The 16566-nt window shown below is 41.1% G+C and overlaps 1 protein-coding gene and 2 long non-coding RNA genes across 4 annotated transcripts; all 3 read left to right on the top strand.

The window, feature by feature from the left end:
- The first annotated feature begins 1284 nt into the window (after nt 1-1284).
- LOC109528481 (solute carrier family 26 member 6-like) lies at nt 1285-10896 on the top strand. Its single transcript, XM_019891156.1, has 19 exons — nt 1285-1589; nt 2879-3018; nt 3237-3347; nt 3425-3597; nt 3674-3838; nt 4032-4184; nt 4363-4445; nt 4807-4954; nt 6988-7101; nt 7194-7271; nt 7431-7526; nt 7599-7705; nt 7786-7855; nt 9140-9232; nt 9346-9447; nt 9528-9863; nt 9980-10034; nt 10426-10556; nt 10635-10896. Exons 1-19 carry the CDS (start codon nt 1450-1452, stop codon nt 10659-10661), a joined length of 2322 nt encoding a protein of 773 aa, XP_019746715.1. The 5' UTR covers nt 1285-1449; the 3' UTR covers nt 10662-10896.
- Nucleotides 10897-10905: 9 nt separating this feature from the next.
- On the top strand, nt 10906-12912 carry LOC109528485 (uncharacterized). The gene is made up of 2 exons (XR_002170690.1): nt 10906-11235; nt 12780-12912. It is a non-coding gene; the product is annotated as an uncharacterized LOC109528485 (long non-coding RNA).
- Nucleotides 11322-12440, top strand: LOC109528484 (uncharacterized). Of its 2 annotated transcripts, none has more exons than XR_002170689.1 (3): nt 11322-11372; nt 11970-12100; nt 12179-12440. It is a non-coding gene; the product is annotated as an uncharacterized LOC109528484 (long non-coding RNA). The 2 variants fall into 2 exon arrangements; XR_002170688.1 differs by lacking the exon at nt 11322-11372 and adding an exon at nt 11497-11578.
- Nucleotides 12913-16566: the final 3654 nt, after the last annotated feature.

Genomic DNA, 16566 nt, shown 5'->3' with positions numbered 1-16566 from the left:
TTCTCGTCACATTGTTAGTCATTCTACTCAAAGAAGTAACTCCCCTCCTATGAGTCGGTTGCTCTTTTACGTAAAAAGGCAGAACATCATGGGCATTCTTTTCCCGGCGGGGTGATGGGTGGTGGAGGGGGAATCACACACTGCACAAGTTCACAATAACAACGCATCATGTGAGAAATCTATTGTGAAAACATTCCATTCATAAGTCAAATAAAACATAAAACATGTTCTTCTTTTCTGAGAAAGAACAAAGTTTACAATAATAAAATCACTAACAACATTGTGCAAAATAGTGACAGCAATGCTCAAAAAGGAAATTTTAAAAAAGGCTAAAAGTTGCTCCGTTTCAAAGACAACCAATTCATCCACAACTCTGGACTGTTGATCTCTTACTTGACTATTTGTGTGGAGCAGTAACAGTGATTGAATTGCTAGTCGGAATGCAACTGTGGTCGCGGGGCTATCTTTAACACAGTCTTCAACATAGTCCTGCTCTAAATTGTGCAACAAAATAAATATCTTGTCTTCAACATTTATTACCTCCCCTCTCATTTTGAGAGATAAACCCTAATCAATAATGACATTTGTCATTTTAACAAGTCCCTGCCTAAACATTAACCTGCTCAAAAACAACATCAAACTGATGATGCAAAGTAAACGGGCCCCAGCATTGAGGTACTCAACACAATTTTATATGCTGCCTCTTCCACTAATGATGCTGGCAAGCCTTGCGATGGATGGAAAGGGAAATGTATCAACTGCTGCCCCTTTTTTACTAATGCCAGTAGTTGACCAATTGTGGCATTTTAGGTCAGATTGAACACCTTTTTTTGTGTCTATGAGCCAGGGCTATAGGACAACCTAGACTATAAATGTGATCATTTTATTTCAACTTAAATGATCAAGTAATCATGAAACTTGTATCTCAAGGCACCACTGTAGCTTATGACGTTGAATTTCCAATATTTTGCTCCTCTCATGTCCTGTTTTGCAACGAGACAAAGACAGGTTATGTTTCCTTCAAAGAAAAAGCAGATACAAACATCATCATGCTAAAACACAACAATGTTATAGATAGATCACAGGGAATTGTTTCATGGCTCAGAATCAATGTGGCACCATTCGGAATTAAACTTTTCATAAAGCTAAACCTACATATATATATATATAAATATTAAAAAGGCACACTCGCATAACCTCAGGCATGTTTGTGTTTGCACAGAAAGAAAACTTATGGGCTGGAAGTTGTCATATAAGGACAGGAAAGGAACTCCCACAGTCCAATCGCAACTCAAGGAGCAGACAGTGTTAATCAGTAGAGCACATACGGGCGGTTTCACTCTCTACTCAGCAATTGATGTGCAACTGTGTGAGTTTTATTTCTTAGAGGACCCTCAGGCATAAAGCAGAAACCAGTTCTACATCCAAGAAAGAACAACCGACACAGACATGGAGGATAAGAACTGCTCTTCTGTGGAGTATTCGGTGCAGCGGCAAGTTTTGGATGAGTTATGTCTGGATGAGGTGGCACAAAAAGGGTCGTGGTCCGCAAAGCCAACCTTCAGTGAACGTCTCAAAGGCTCCATGAGGTAAAAACAACAACATTAAAAAAACAGAATGATGAAATGACCTGCAGGTACACTAAATGCGGTGGGGGTAATTGTTATTTGGATGTGAGATTTTATTTGCTCGGTTGTAAATATGCCAGCGGACAAATTGGTGGTGATAGATGAAGGCCATTAGTGATAATAAGCAAGCCAACTTTACAGTCCTGCTTTGTAGTAAGATTTCAGAATAACCTATGACAAGCCATAAAAGACATGTGATTTTGATATTTAAATGTCACAGCATTCAGTACACCCAACCTTCCTGATGTTCCAAAAACAATTGAGACTGTGAGAGAGGTATTCATTCAATAATAGTTGGATGACTCTAGTTGTAGTTTGCAGTGACGTACTGTAAAACTGCACTCTGTAGACAATACCGAGAGCAAGTTCTGACATTTTGACCCTTTCATAATACTAAACCACCGCTGCAAACCACAATCATGACTTTATCTGGCAGTGTCAAACAAAGCTGAAGTGTAAAACTCAAAAACTTGGTTTTGGAAATGTTTTAAACAGCCTTTGTATTTTGAACTAGGTAGATTAGGCAGCCGGTGGGGGTATGCATTTGTACATTGTGCACCATTGAGGTCAAAACAGAGTGGCTTTATCGCTTCCAACACTTTATCATTCAGTCGACAAATGCCTTATTTGTATTTGCACACAGACATGTCATCCAGGCCGTTTGGGAAAATTTGTAGCATGTGTTGCAATTCTCACGATGAAGTACTGTATCCTCTTTTGTTACATGTTGATCGACCAAGACTCTTTTTCACTGGTAATCAGGGAATATCCATCCACTTTCTGTACCGCTTAGCCTCCCAAGGGTCACGAGTGTGCTGAAAGCCCATCCAAGGTGATTTTGGGCTAGACGCAGGGTATACTCTGAGCTGGTCGCCAGCCAATCGCTGGGCACACAAAGACAAACAAGCATTCACGTTCAGAATTATACCTTGGGACAATTTCGAGTGTTCCGGTAACCTGCCCTGCATGTTTTTGGAATGTGAGAGGAAACCGGAGTATCCAGAGAAAATCTATGTGAACTCCACATATGAAGGCCTGAACCTAGATTCTAACTCACGACCTCTGAATGGCGAATCGGATGTGCTACCCACTCACACATCGTGCTGCTCTATTCAGAGAATATTTTCAGCAAATGAATAAAACATGTTCACAATAAGACACACTGTATCTATGTCCACAAGTTTGTGACTTGTGTTCTTGCAACACTGCGAATAGACATTGTGTGTATCTTTCTGATTTGACTGTCCCAGGTGCTCAGTGCCTCGTGCCAAGGAAATCTTGTTGAGCTGGGTCCCTGTTTTTGGCTGGCTTCCAAAATACTCCATAAGAGAGAACGCAATCGGGGACCTGATCTCTGGCTGCAGTGTGGGCATCATGCATCTTCCACAGGGTATGTATGTGGACAGTCGGCATTTGGCTTGGTCAGATTATTGCACATTCAGTATCTTATAAAAATTTCAAACACCAGAGATATTGAAATAGCAACAAGTCACCTTCTTAAGGGAACCATACTGAGAAGCCAGGCTCTGTGGGTTGGCCGTCTGACTTGGCTGGTTGATTTCAAATGCAATGGGCACAACAACAGCCAATTATTTGTTTCCCTACCAGGTATGGCATATGCTCTTCTGGCTTCGTTAAGCCCCGTGATCGGCCTGTACACTTCACTCTACCCAGTGCTGGTCTACTTCATCTTTGGCACCTCCAGACACATTTCCATTGGTAAGTTGAGAGCACATGATGTTACCACAGACATAGACAAATTTGCTTGATCAATCTATTGACATGTGCATTTCCAGGTACTTTTGCTGTGATCAGCATCATGATTGGGAGTGTGACAGAGAGGCTCGCTCCAGACAGTAACTTTCTTGTTAATGCTACTAATGGGACAGGAAGTGTCAATACCAATGAACAGGGTGCTTACAGAGTACAGATAGCCTGTTCGCTCACAGTCCTGGCGGGGTTGTTTCAGGTTGTGCTTCCACTTTTTCTAAAACTCTCTACCATGGTGAGGTTTTCAACCAGCTCTCTCTTTCACTTACCCAAAGATCCTGTTGGGTGTGGTGAGGTTTGGTTTCGTGGTCACCTACTTGTCTGAGCCACTGGTCCGAGGATACACCACAGGATCAGCGTGCCATGTGTTTGGCTCCCAGCTCAAATATTTGTTTGGGCTCTCTCCAGCTCGCACCTCCGGTCCTCTCTCACTCATTTACGTGAGTATGTCCCATTAAAAACCATTTGTTCAAACCAATCTTTCTGTATGGTTGTTCCTCACCAATGGATGTGCTCTCTGCTGTTATAAAAACACTTACGCAGAAATCTCCTTCAGTCATTTGGACTCAAGCAGGCAGACCACATATAAACTATTCAAACCACATATCTTTCTGTTGTTTTTTTTTATTACAGACTCTGGTAAACATATGTTCCTTGCTACCTCAGACGGTCGTACCAGAGCTCGTGGTGAGTGTGGTGGCGCTCACTGTTCTCATTGTGGTCAAGGAACTCAATCAATGCTATAGGCAGAGGTTGCCCTTGCCTATTCCCATTGAACTCATTGTGGTAAGTTTCTACCTGCAAGTCCTTTTGATAGCAATCATTATCACAGTATTGAAAAAAAAAAAATCTGCTCTGACCGTCCACGGCCAGACTTCACATTGTCTCCGAGCAGCGGGTGCATGGGATCGAGGGTATATTTTACGTCCTCTTTAAATCAGCCGTGCACTCCTTATCTTTGCAGATCATAGCAGCAACAATCATCACTCATTTTTGTGACCTCTCTGCAAAATACAACGTTGATGTTGTTGGCGAAATCCCCAGTGGGTGAGTCAGTCTTTGTGATTTTAAGAGTGCAGACAGAGGTCAGCAGATGACAAGGCAACATAGACAGCAACGCCTGAATTAATAGAGAATCTTAGTGCTAACAGTAGAATGCAAAATATATGAGACAAATATTTACAATAGCTGAAGTCATCCTACAGCCTCACATGCTTGAGTCAAGAAGAAACAACTGACCAAAATACCAGGTAGCTTTCTCCTTGTTAAGATAAGTCAACATAAATTGGCAAAGATGGATTTGCCCACGGTTTTGCAGATCTTGAGATAGCAAGAAAATGTAATCAGTAAACATTCTTTGTGCTGCGTTTAATCCTCGCTTATCTCGAGAGTTTTTCTACCGTTCCAGGCTTAAGGCCCCCCAAGCTCCAGACGTGTCGCTGTTCCCTGCGGTGATTGGTGATGCTTTTGCTGTTGCCATTGTAGGCTATGCCATCAACATTTCTCTTGGAAAAACATTTGCACTCAAGCATGGCTACAAGGTGGATAGCAACCAGGTGAGACGTACACTAGGACAAAAATTATGGTGTTGTCTTGATGTAATTAACGTGCCTGTGGTGCCTTCAGAATTAATCAATTATCATGAAAATGTATAGAACAACAAAATTCCATGGTCTTATCAAAAGGTTCATTTTAATACTTTTTTCCCATTGGATGCATAAGTGGTTTTGGTATGTCACACACACTACTCTGCTAACTAGAGTGTGAGTGATAAGTGGTTAAATGATACAAAATCTCTTTTTTCACTTTTTCACTGTTTTCGTGCCCACATCAAGTTATTTGATGAAATGAGTAATTTGGATCATTTATATTCTATTTTCATGATCATAGTGAACATTTTGCAAGTGTCCCTGAAATTGCGGTTTACGCTGTCATTATGGACTAGTTGCCTCTTTAAGATACCCTCAAATGTGTTCAGTGACATTATGAACAGCCCAGCATTTTAATTTTCTTCAATGGAGGTTGAAACAGTGGCTAGTTGTAGATTAAATATTTACTCTTATGTTTTCATTTCATCATATTATGCATCAAGTTGGATGTTTAACACATCCATGCTGTCATAGTGAAGTATCTTCCACAAACACTGGTTTGCGTGGTGGTGCTGGCAAAAGTTGGAGGGGAGGCAAAGAACGCAGGAGTCTCCAAAAGTATTTGTTTTCAAAAAGAACAAACAAGGTACACATCGAATAACGATACTAAAAAATGTGTTACTCAATACTCAAAAAGGCCAAAAAAAGCTAGGGACAAGGTAAGACGGGGAATAAAGTCAGCACACTTGACTTGATTAACGTGACTAACAACAGCAAACACATGACGGCAAGAACAAACTGATAAAGACTGAAAGAAACCAAGGAACTAAATATGAGCAAACTGATGAGACAATGAATTACAACTGGACAACTTACGAGTGGCATGAGGGAGCTGATTGGTTGACTGAAGGAGCAGGGCTGACAAGAGCAGATGCAAAAACAAAACAAGTAGACAAGACATGAACATGGGACCGAAGAAAAAAAACAAGACAAAATATGAAATCACCCAAAATCCATTCAAAACAAAGTCAACAAAAACACACATTGTGATAATGATGTAAAAACCTCCCAGAAATACAAAATGTATTTGGTAAAGAGTACACAATCAGCTTGCCAACTGATTTGTGTTCAGTGAGGGTCCACCGTGTGCCCATAAAATGCTAACATTAGCCAAAAATGGCCACCAAGCCCTTGCCCACGTCCACCCTGTCAGCAAGCTGCCCTGTTTGCATGGATATTCTTTGTTTGGAGTTTATTATATATATATATATACATATAATCATTAATGCTGAATTCTCGAGCTCACTTGATTGTGATTTTGATTCAGAGTTAGGGCAAATGTACGTCCTGTTTCCGTGTGACTGAAATTTTTGAAGAGCCAAATTTGATCGTTGGAATTCATGTTAAAATGGTCAGTAGCTTTTTTCGACAACAGCGCGGTGACATTTTTGTTGATTGAACTAATGTTGATTTACTTAATACATGTCTTGCAAGTGTTAAAGTGAACACACACAACAATTATTACTCATTGCATAATCGGTTATCATGGGTAGATCACTGTTGCATTACTCTCCATTCTCTTTGCTTGTACAATAGGTGTTACTTTCAAATCACTTACGTCCCTCTAAGGAGTCAAAATGATCACTTTAAGATACACGGAGAAGACATTTTTTAAATTACTTTTGTCATGAATGTATGAAGGCATGTGAAGCGCAGAGATGGAGTGGGAGCACTTAGGCTCATAAGAGCCACTCTGATTAATCATTAATGCTGAACAAGCTCTATGCACACTCGTGCTGCTTAAATATGCTTGCCAATGCTTTTAGTGTGGCAGCAATGTGTTGACCTGGCTATAAAGTTAACGAACAGTACACTAATATTATCGGACAGGAGGGTACATACTCCTCACGTGCCATAGGTTCATGTAACAACACTAAATGTAATTAAGTGTTACATATTGCTTGTTTTTTTTTTTTTGTTTTTTTTTTTTGTTCTTCTAGGAGCTGGTTGCTCTCGGACTGAGCAACACCATCGGCGGCTGTTTTCAATGTTATTCCGTAACTTCTTCCTTGTCGCGAAGCCTCGTTCAGGAGAGCACCGGGGGAAAGACACAAGTAAACCAACATGTCATTAGTAGAAAACTATGTCAAATATACTTCTTAACCTCACGTGATGTTGAAAGAACATATTGTGTGTGTTTTATCAGGTCGCGGGACTGATTTCTTCCATTATCGTTTTGATTACGGTCTTAAAAATAGGAGCTCTCTTTGAAACTCTCCCAAAGGTATTGGTCATCTCTGCCAATATGTTACATTTCAAAGAAGGTCAAATGCCTTTCTTGGAATGTTTCATCTTCGTGCCTACACCTTTGTTCTCTCCGCTTTGAAAGGTCAAAACGATTCACGTTTTAATGATGTTGTGACTATTTGTGCATGTTCTTCAGGCTGTCTTATCCACAATAGTAATTGTGAACTTGAAAGGAATGTTTAAGCAGTTAACTGATGTGCCGATGCTGTGGAAGACCAACAAGGTTGATTTGGTATGACGCAATCCTCCAAATGCAACTTTGCCATTTTGTACTGTTAGCTGATTGCCTTTTACTGCCCTCTAGCTCGTGTGGCTGGTAACGTTCACATGCACCATTCTACTCAACTTGGACCTGGGTTTGGCCGTCTCCATTGGCTTTTCTCTGCTGACGGTTATCTTCAGAACCCAACTGTACGTGCTCATCGTTACTGATGCAAAAGCCTGGTAGGCATGTGAGGTGTTTTCACGTTTTGTGTCATCATCTCTTTCAGGCCACGCTATTCAATCTTGGGCCAAGTGCCAGCCACCAACTTATATCTGGACGTTGACACATACAAAGAGGTAACAAGAATATTTGTGCAGTAATGTCTCTTGCGGAGAGACATTAAATGTCCATAAATGTTGGAATATTGAAACAACACTCATCCTTTTGGCCCCAAACACCACCGCAATGGATCTGAAATGTTAGCAACAAGGTGTGTTTTAACTATTGACGCCCAGCTTTTACTTGAGGGGATTCCTATCCAAATCAGGCAATTGGCGTAGAAATTACAACAGTTGATTAATAGATATTTTCAAGCCCAGAGGGTATCAACAAGTTTTGGCTTGAATTAATCTAGTTTATTTGCAATAGGGAGAAGCCTTCAGCCGAGACCAAAATTATTCATACCATTAGGGTATGAATAATTTTAGGCTTGGCTCTATGACTCCCACTTAATTAAGGGACCAAAAAAAAGTAAAAGGACAAATGGCTTCTCAGCTGTTGCATGGCCAGATGGGTATCTATGGCTGCCAATAGAACTGGTTCCCATGTATTTATTGATGATGTGACTCCTGATAAACACTTTGGAATGAATTCTGAAGTATTTCCCCAAACACTGCTCATCGCTTCAGAACTCAGTGGCCGGAGCGTCACAGCACAGATGGACAATGACATGAAGCACGTTACGAAGGTTTTGAAGGCAAAGACATGGAATGTTGTGCAATTGTCAAGTCAATCAACTGACCTGAATCCGAGTGAGCATGAATTTCATTTTCTGAAGACAAGACTGAAAGGAAAAGGGCAAGCAGGAAGTGAAGACAGTTGCAGTTGGGTCCTACAGAGCATCACCAGGAATAAAATCTGGTTGTAAAAATGTTGTTGATACGTTCCAGACTTAAAGCTGTAACTGACTGAACAGGAATTGCAACCAAGTATCAAAAATTTAAACTTTGATTGATGATTGTTAATGGGACACCATTAATAAAAAAAAAAGTGAGACATAATTCTTAACCCATTACCTGATTTGGATGTAAATAGCGAATGAAGTTAATGAACATCTTGGTCATTTCATTTCAACACCACTGTCGTGGTATTTAGAGTCAAAAGCATGAGAAATATGTCCATGGTCCATTATTTATGGACCTGACTGTCATACCAATGACAAAGGCATAATCTTAAGGTGATCACATCTTTTTTAACAATATTGTCACAACTGTAAAAAAAAGAGTTACTGATGCTGACATCTGAATAACTGAACGGATATAAGAAAAAAAAAAAATATATATATATATTTTTTTTTAATATATATATATATCAAAATGAAAGCAATTCCAGAGTCCGATTTGCTTGATCTGTGCCTGCAGGCTAAAGAGATTCCTGGAATCAAAATCTTCCGTTCTTCCGCAACTATTTACTACACCAATGCTGAGATGTACTTGGAGGCCTTACAAGAGAAGGTTTGCATTTGTCCTTGCATGCTTCTAGGCTAACCTTTGATGATTAGCTGCTATTTATACATCACTCTACAAGCTTTCATTACCTCGTCCAACATATGTTATCTGTTTGGTAGAGTGGCATTCAAATCGGGAAGCTGCTGGCAGAAAAGAAAAAACAAGATGCAACACGGAAGCAGCAGAAGGAAAAGACAGACAAAAATGAACCAACCCCACAAGTATGTGTATTTCATTTTGCATGGAAACGTTACCTCCAATTTAAGTCTGACTTAAACATATCCCCCCCACCCCCTGACAGAGGGTCAGCAATCTTCTGCCTAATGGCACATTCTCCTTGGAAGAGAAACAAATCTCTGCAGAACTGGGAGGACAGAATTTCAAACGTGGTGTTGCCCTGAAGCTGACTGAATCTCCAGCTAATGGCTTCAGTCAAGGCCAAGTGAACTGGGCTTACCAATCCGACACAATGTCTGACTCCGACATGGGATCCCAGCATGATGACAGTATCATGCAGGCTTCAAAAGACAGCCATGACAAAAAGGAACCCACTGATTCATCCGGTCCTCACAGCATCATCTTGGACCTCTCAGCAACCAGCTTCGTGGACACTGTCGCCGTGAAGACCTTGAAAAATGTACTCAAGTGCCATATGGAGCAACTTTTATTTTTAATGTTTTTTTTTTAAATGTGTACCTTTTTCTTCAGATTTGCAGGGACCCTAGGAGATATTGGTGTGGGAGTTTCTTCCAGATTTGCAGGGACCTAGGAGATATTGGTGTGGGAGTCTATCTCACTGGATGCCAAGGTCAGTGGTCCACCAACCAAAATAGAGAAACTTGAAGTTACATAACGGTCTTCAACTCACACTGCTCACAAAGTTCGGGACTTTTATATTTAAAATGTGCTACAACCTTTACGAGTACACATCACTTGACCTTCCCTAAACTTTTGAATGTGCGTCTCTGCCCGTCTCAACATTTCAGTACTTTGCACACAACTTGCTCGACAACAAGGAGCTAAATGGCAAAATTCAGATCAGGTGTTTGATCCGTAATTGAACCAAAGCATTTCCTGGTTCGATTAGAACCAGAATTTTAGTTTCATCTTGAAATTTCTATGAAAGCCAAATATCCGTTTAAGCATATATTATTGAGGTTACTGCATTCATTTTCTGTGCTTGTTTGGTCAAATATTAGCCTGCGTGGTGGAGCAGCTGGAAAGAGCAGGTTTCTTCTCAGAGTCCATCCCAAAGAACAGACTGTTTGTCACAATCCATGATGCTGTGCTCCACATTCTTAACAAAGTGGGACAGACAGACGTCATCCTTGTGAGTTCATTGCCACAATTTTCCTCATTTACGTGTCAACTTTACGCTCAGCTCAGCGGTATTCTTTGTTCTTTCCAGGATGTTGCCTACAACACCAAAATGTGACCAGCAGGGGCCAGCCTGTTCCAACTCGCCATTCCTCCATTCCCATTTGCTTTTGAACTGAAGGCGTGCAGTTGCTCACTATTGGTACACATTCTCGTCTCCTCCCCCCATATGGGGAGAAAAGTCCGCCACCTCAACATGGCGGCGCAATTGCCATGGAAATACAGGGAGCCGTTGCTGACAATGAGCGTTTTGTTTTATTGTCTAATGAGATGAAGCAGCTTCTGTGACAGAAGCGCCCCCCCACACACAGTGAGAGGGAGGCAGAGAGCGGGTGGAGTAGGAACATTTGACATTGGAGTAAGAGCGGCGTGTATTTTTAGCCTCTATGAGAGGCTAAAGACTGAGCATGTGTATTTGTTATTAATATCTCGTCATAATACTGTACGTTTTTTCCCCCCCTCCCCACTGGTTCCAAGATTGAACGACCTTGAATTGCATTGACAGTTAAAGAAATGTACAAGGACTATTGATGGTCAGCATTCACATGCCGGACTCTGCTGAAATCTTGAACCTACTTCTACTTCAAGGACTGCAAAGGAATTTCACCCGTTTGTCAATCCTTTGCACACAGGTAATCTTATGTACTCAAGTGCCATATGGAGCAACTTTTATTTTTAATGTTTTTTTTTTTAAATGTGTACCTTTTCTTCCAGATTTGCAGGGACCTAGGAGATATTGGTGTGGGAGTCTATCTCACTGGATGCCAAGGTCAGTGGTCCACCAACCAAAATAGAGAAACTTGAAGTTACATAACGGTCTTCAACTCACACTGCTCACAAAGTTCGGGACTTTTATATTTAAAATGTGCTACAACCTTTACGAGTACTTTTTTTTTTTAAATGTGTACCTTTTCTTCCAGATTTGCAGGGACCTAGGAGATATTGGTGTGGGAGTCTATCTCACTGGATGCCAAGGTCAGTGGTCCACCAACCAAAATAGAGAAACTTGAAGTTACATAACGGTCTTCAACTCACACTGCTCACAAAGTTCGGGACTTTTATATTTAAAATGTGCTACAACCTTTACGAGTACACATCACTTGACCTTCCCTAAACTTTTGAATGTGCGTCTCTGCCCGTCTCAACATTTCAGTACTTTGCACACAACTTGCTCGACAACAAGGAGCTAAATGGCAAAATTCAGATCAGGTGTTTGATCCGTAATTGAACCAAAGCATTTCCTGGTTCGATTAGAACCAGAATTTTAGTTTCATCTTGAAATTTCTATGAAAGCCAAATATCCGTTTAAGCATATATTATTGAGGTTACTGCATTCATTTTCTGTGCTTGTTTGGTCAAATATTAGCCTGCGTGGTGGAGCAGCTGGAAAGAGCAGGTTTCTTCTCAGAGTCCATCCCAAAGAACAGACTGTTTGTCACAATCCATGATGCTGTGCTCCACATTCTTAACAAAGTGGGACAGACAGACGTCATCCTTGTGAGTTCATTGCCACAATTTTCCTCATTTACGTGTCAACTTTACGCTCAGCTCAGCGGTATTCTTTGTTCTTTCCAGGATGTTGCCTACAACACCAAAATGTGACCAGCAGGGGCCAGCCTGTTCCAACTCGCCATTCCTCCATTCCCATTTGCTTTTGAACTGAAGGCGTGCAGTTGCTCACTATTGGTACACATTCTCGTCTCCTCCCCCCATATGGGGAGAAAAGTCCGCCACCTCAACATGGCGGCGCAATTGCCATGGAAATACAGGGAGCCGTTGCTGACAATGAGCGTTTTGTTTTATTGTCTAATGAGATGAAGCAGCTTCTGTGACAGAAGCGCCCCCCCACACACAGTGAGAGGGAGGCAGAGAGCGGGTGGAGTAGGAACATTTGACATTGGAGTAAGAGCGGCGTGTATTTTTAGCCTCTATGAGAGGCTAAAGACTGAGCATGTGTATTTGTTATTAATATCTCGTCATAATACTGTACGTTTTTTCCCCCCCTCCCCACTGGTTCCAAGATTGAACGACCTTGAATTGCATTGACAGTTAAAGAAATGTACAAGGACTATTGATGGTCAGCATTCACATGCCGGACTCTGCTGAAATCTTGAACCTACTTCTACTTCAAGGACTGCAAAGGAATTTCACCCGTTTGTCAATCCTTTGCACACAGGTAATCTTATTTATCTAAAACTGGAATAAAGACCTAACACTTTGACGACTATTTTTCGCTGTATTCCAACATCACGAATCAACTGGAGAATCTGTAGTTCTAGATGTCGCAGAGCGCACCGAACAAAAAAAAACATGAGCATATATAGAGGCAGTATGCAAAAGCAAAGGCGGGCAGTCACGCCCCATGTAAAACAGTTTGAAAAATACAAAATCCAGTGTTGACCCCAGGTAGTCATAAAAGTTGGTATGCGTGAGGAGACAGACAACTAGTTCCCCCACCCCTGAGTCTGTCCTTCTTGGCTGGCGCCAGCAAACATAAGCATTTCAGAGAGCTCCTTATATGATGTTAAACATGTACAGTAGCATTCCTAGATCAAAACTGTTGGTTTCTTTAACTTCAACTGTTGGTCTCTTAAAATTAAAGTCACAGTATTTTTTGTACTGTACTTAGTAAATAACACATTTGGACTTGAATAAGCATTGCTCTTTGCCAAATTTCCAACAATAAACTATACATTCACATTTTCACCTTTTTTTTTCAATTGAAAAAAACGCATAGAAAAACACATTCAATGTTTTCAATCAGTCTCGCGGGTGGTTTCACTTTCCTTGAGGACTTTCGGATAGTTTGTCCTGGAATTTGAGGTGTCTCAATGGATGGACTGTCGGCTGTGTGAGGTCCTTAACAGTCTCTGTTCTTTGACTTGCTATGTCTGGTTCTTTGAGAAGATCTCGGCGGTTTCTACGTCGAAAAGCACCTTCCCCTGTCTGAACGGTGTATGACTTTGGTTGGACTTGACACAGAACAGTCCCTTTCTGTAACCATGTGTCTGTTTTGTCTTTGAACCTTACTGGATCACCAGTGTGAAGTTCAGGTAGGTTCTGTCTTGTTCCTCTGTCATATTCGAACTTCTGTTTTTGTTCTGTTGTTCTTTGAGCATCCTCACTTCATGTCATGTACGCATCACCCCCACAAAGCCACCATCCATCCCCCTTGTACGCTATACGTGCCATTCCCTGCGGGGGCGCCTTCATCTTGTCTTGTAAATCTGTTGTTTCTGCACTGAGTCAACATCAAGTTTACCCAGGGGAATTGAGTCGATTTTTCCACCATAACACCATATCTTTGACCGGGGTTAATATCCATAAAGACTTTTTGCGGAAGGGGAGTTCCCTTTAATTTATAATGACTGTATAATACATCCAAAAATCTATATCACGTGTGATCTTTCAAGCCTACCGGGCCTAGAGTGCAATATTCTCATTAAACACTATCGATGGATGTTAATAACCTACATCTGCGTATGAGGCAAAACATTTAGCTTGTTTTTCATGGGTTTGCCAATTAAGGTTACTTGGGTCACCAATTTAGGAATGACAGAACACACATAACCTGTCCTGTTGTCACTCTTGCACATCAACAGAACGTATTTACCCCACAAGTTAGATTCTTCCAGAGTGGTTGCTTTCATGTCGTGCCAGTCATACTTGTCATGGTAAGTTCACCTCTTGGGCCTCGCTGTCAGCCCAAAGGTTTCTTACTCCTGTTCGAACCATCCTGTCAGTGAATGAATAGAAATGACCAGTGCAATTAGAGGCTTTGTTCTGCTTAGTGTCTGCTTAATGTGTCATTTCCACTTATAAAGGAGTAGTCTCATAGTTGGTTGTGGCCAATCTAAAAGAGATAGCAGTCAATATTTTAGAATCCAAAGGCTGATGACATAAAAGCCATTGTGGTTTATTAATGAAAGACTGGTAGTACAATTTACTTTGCAGCAGTCTTGCTATTCAGCACATGAAGATGGACAATCATTCTACATTAAAAAACTGCCATTTAGTAATTGTGTATCATCAATCAAATCACTTTATTTATCCATTAGGAACTTACTTTGCAAACAGAGAGGCCCAGCAACACAAGACATGGGCAATCACACATAATTCATGATCCCTCCATTTTCCGATCCGCTTTCCGATGATACCTGAGCTCACCGGACACACGGAAAATGTGTGTCTAACACAATTGCAGACACTGTTGCGAGGTTTTAAGATATTGAGTGAATTAAAAAAAAATACACACCACTCTTTGACAGGGGAGCACTTTAATCACTGTGTAGGCTCCGCAGGGGCTCTTCGTGCAAGCACAAACTTTCAGAAAGGGGGGTGACACATTCAAGCCATTCCCCAGGGCCCCAGCCGGATCCATTGTGTGCAAAGCTTACCCCTGATCTGCCCAGGCACGTTCATCAACAACTGGTAAAATTAGAAAAAGATTTTGTGATCACAATATTAATTGTGATCAAGAGAGGGATTGTTAAGAAACTTATTCCTTACTGTGATTTCCTAGCCTCTCTTTTGTAGTTGGTTCTGTTCAAACACTTGAAACAAAGAATGTAAAATGTTGTTGAAAGTATTTACTGCTCACTGTGATTACAATCACCTTTAGTGCCCCTCGAACCCCACCATTTTTAGGGCCCCTCTAGAGGACATGTTTTACATCAAAGGAGGAGCTGTTATCTCAAGTATGTGTTCCTGCCATCACATCAAAGCTTAGATCACAGACAATAGGGGTAGTGGTGGTCTGGTCTCACCTCACCACTCCCAACTTCTTCCAGCCACACCGGGTCAGATGACATGTTCATTTCTTTGTTTCCGGGATTTGCATGCAGGCGTAACTCCCAGCCTCTCATTATATTGTCTCTATATGTTCTCGTGACTTTTTTTCTACACTTCTTGACGAAATGTGAAACTCTCAGGAGCCCAAATCGATTCGTATTGTGTTGTGATAAACTGCAGAAAAGACGACGTGGTGTTGGGTCTTTCTTCCACCTTATAGAGAAATAAAAGAACCTGTGTCCAAGGAGGGCTGAAGGAAATGGACAAATCCCCTCCACTACACTGGCCTTTACTTACAAGATTGGAGTAATGACCCTTAAAATTGGCTTTCTCAGTATGCGCAATACAGGAGAGGGTGCAGGAAGACGCAGGGGCTATGGCAGCCCGATGCAAGCTTGGTCAGTTTACACTGGTGTCAGATTCCGCTTATCAGCAGGACCAATCGGGGAAAAAAACGTTCTGACCTCAACAGGTTGAGATTTTCCCACTTTTTCCTCACCTGCATCAACGCAGCAATGTAAGGAGACGGGAAACCCTTTTCAAGCCGGTGTCAAGTTGTCCTCGTCTAGGTGCACTAACCGCCTTCAGGTTTACGAAGCCAATCCGATTCTCAGTCTATCTTGTCGTTAATGAGTAACTGTTTTTGTTTGTTTTTTCATTAAGGGATAATAACACAACTACTTAGTTTTTTAACGGTGGCTACATCTCTCATGAATCTCGTGCACTTGTTACTGACCTAGTGAATTTAACAATCCTTGTCAGAACCATATGGATTTGTTTATTTTTTTATTAAGACAGCGTAAAACTTAACTTAATTCAGTCGTCTTTTCTTAGACGGTTAAATAGACCCGACGTTGTTAGCGAGGTCATAGCCGTTCGTTCGATATAAGAGGTTGAGTGGTTGGTGATGAATTAAATCATAAGAATGACAAAAGATAGATTTTATCGAATGCAAGAGATTTATTAAAATGACAATCATTCGAATAATATCCATAAATTAACCGTCAAACCCGCCAGATGTGAGTTACAATCGGTAATCCACGGAAATCACAGAATCATTGCTCTGATTATATTGATTAAATTCTGATTGATTAAACACTGAAATAAAATGTGATAATAAAAGAATAAATGCGGCTAAATGCTAGTCTATTTGGTGAGTTTTCTTTGAGTGA

Source organism: Hippocampus comes, unplaced genomic scaffold (genome assembly GCF_001891065.2).
Source record: "Hippocampus comes isolate QL1 unplaced genomic scaffold, H_comes_QL1_v1.1 scaffold174, whole genome shotgun sequence".
Lineage (NCBI taxonomy): Eukaryota > Metazoa > Chordata > Actinopteri > Syngnathiformes > Syngnathidae > Hippocampus > Hippocampus comes.
This window is presented reverse-complemented; position numbering and strand designations above follow the sequence as displayed.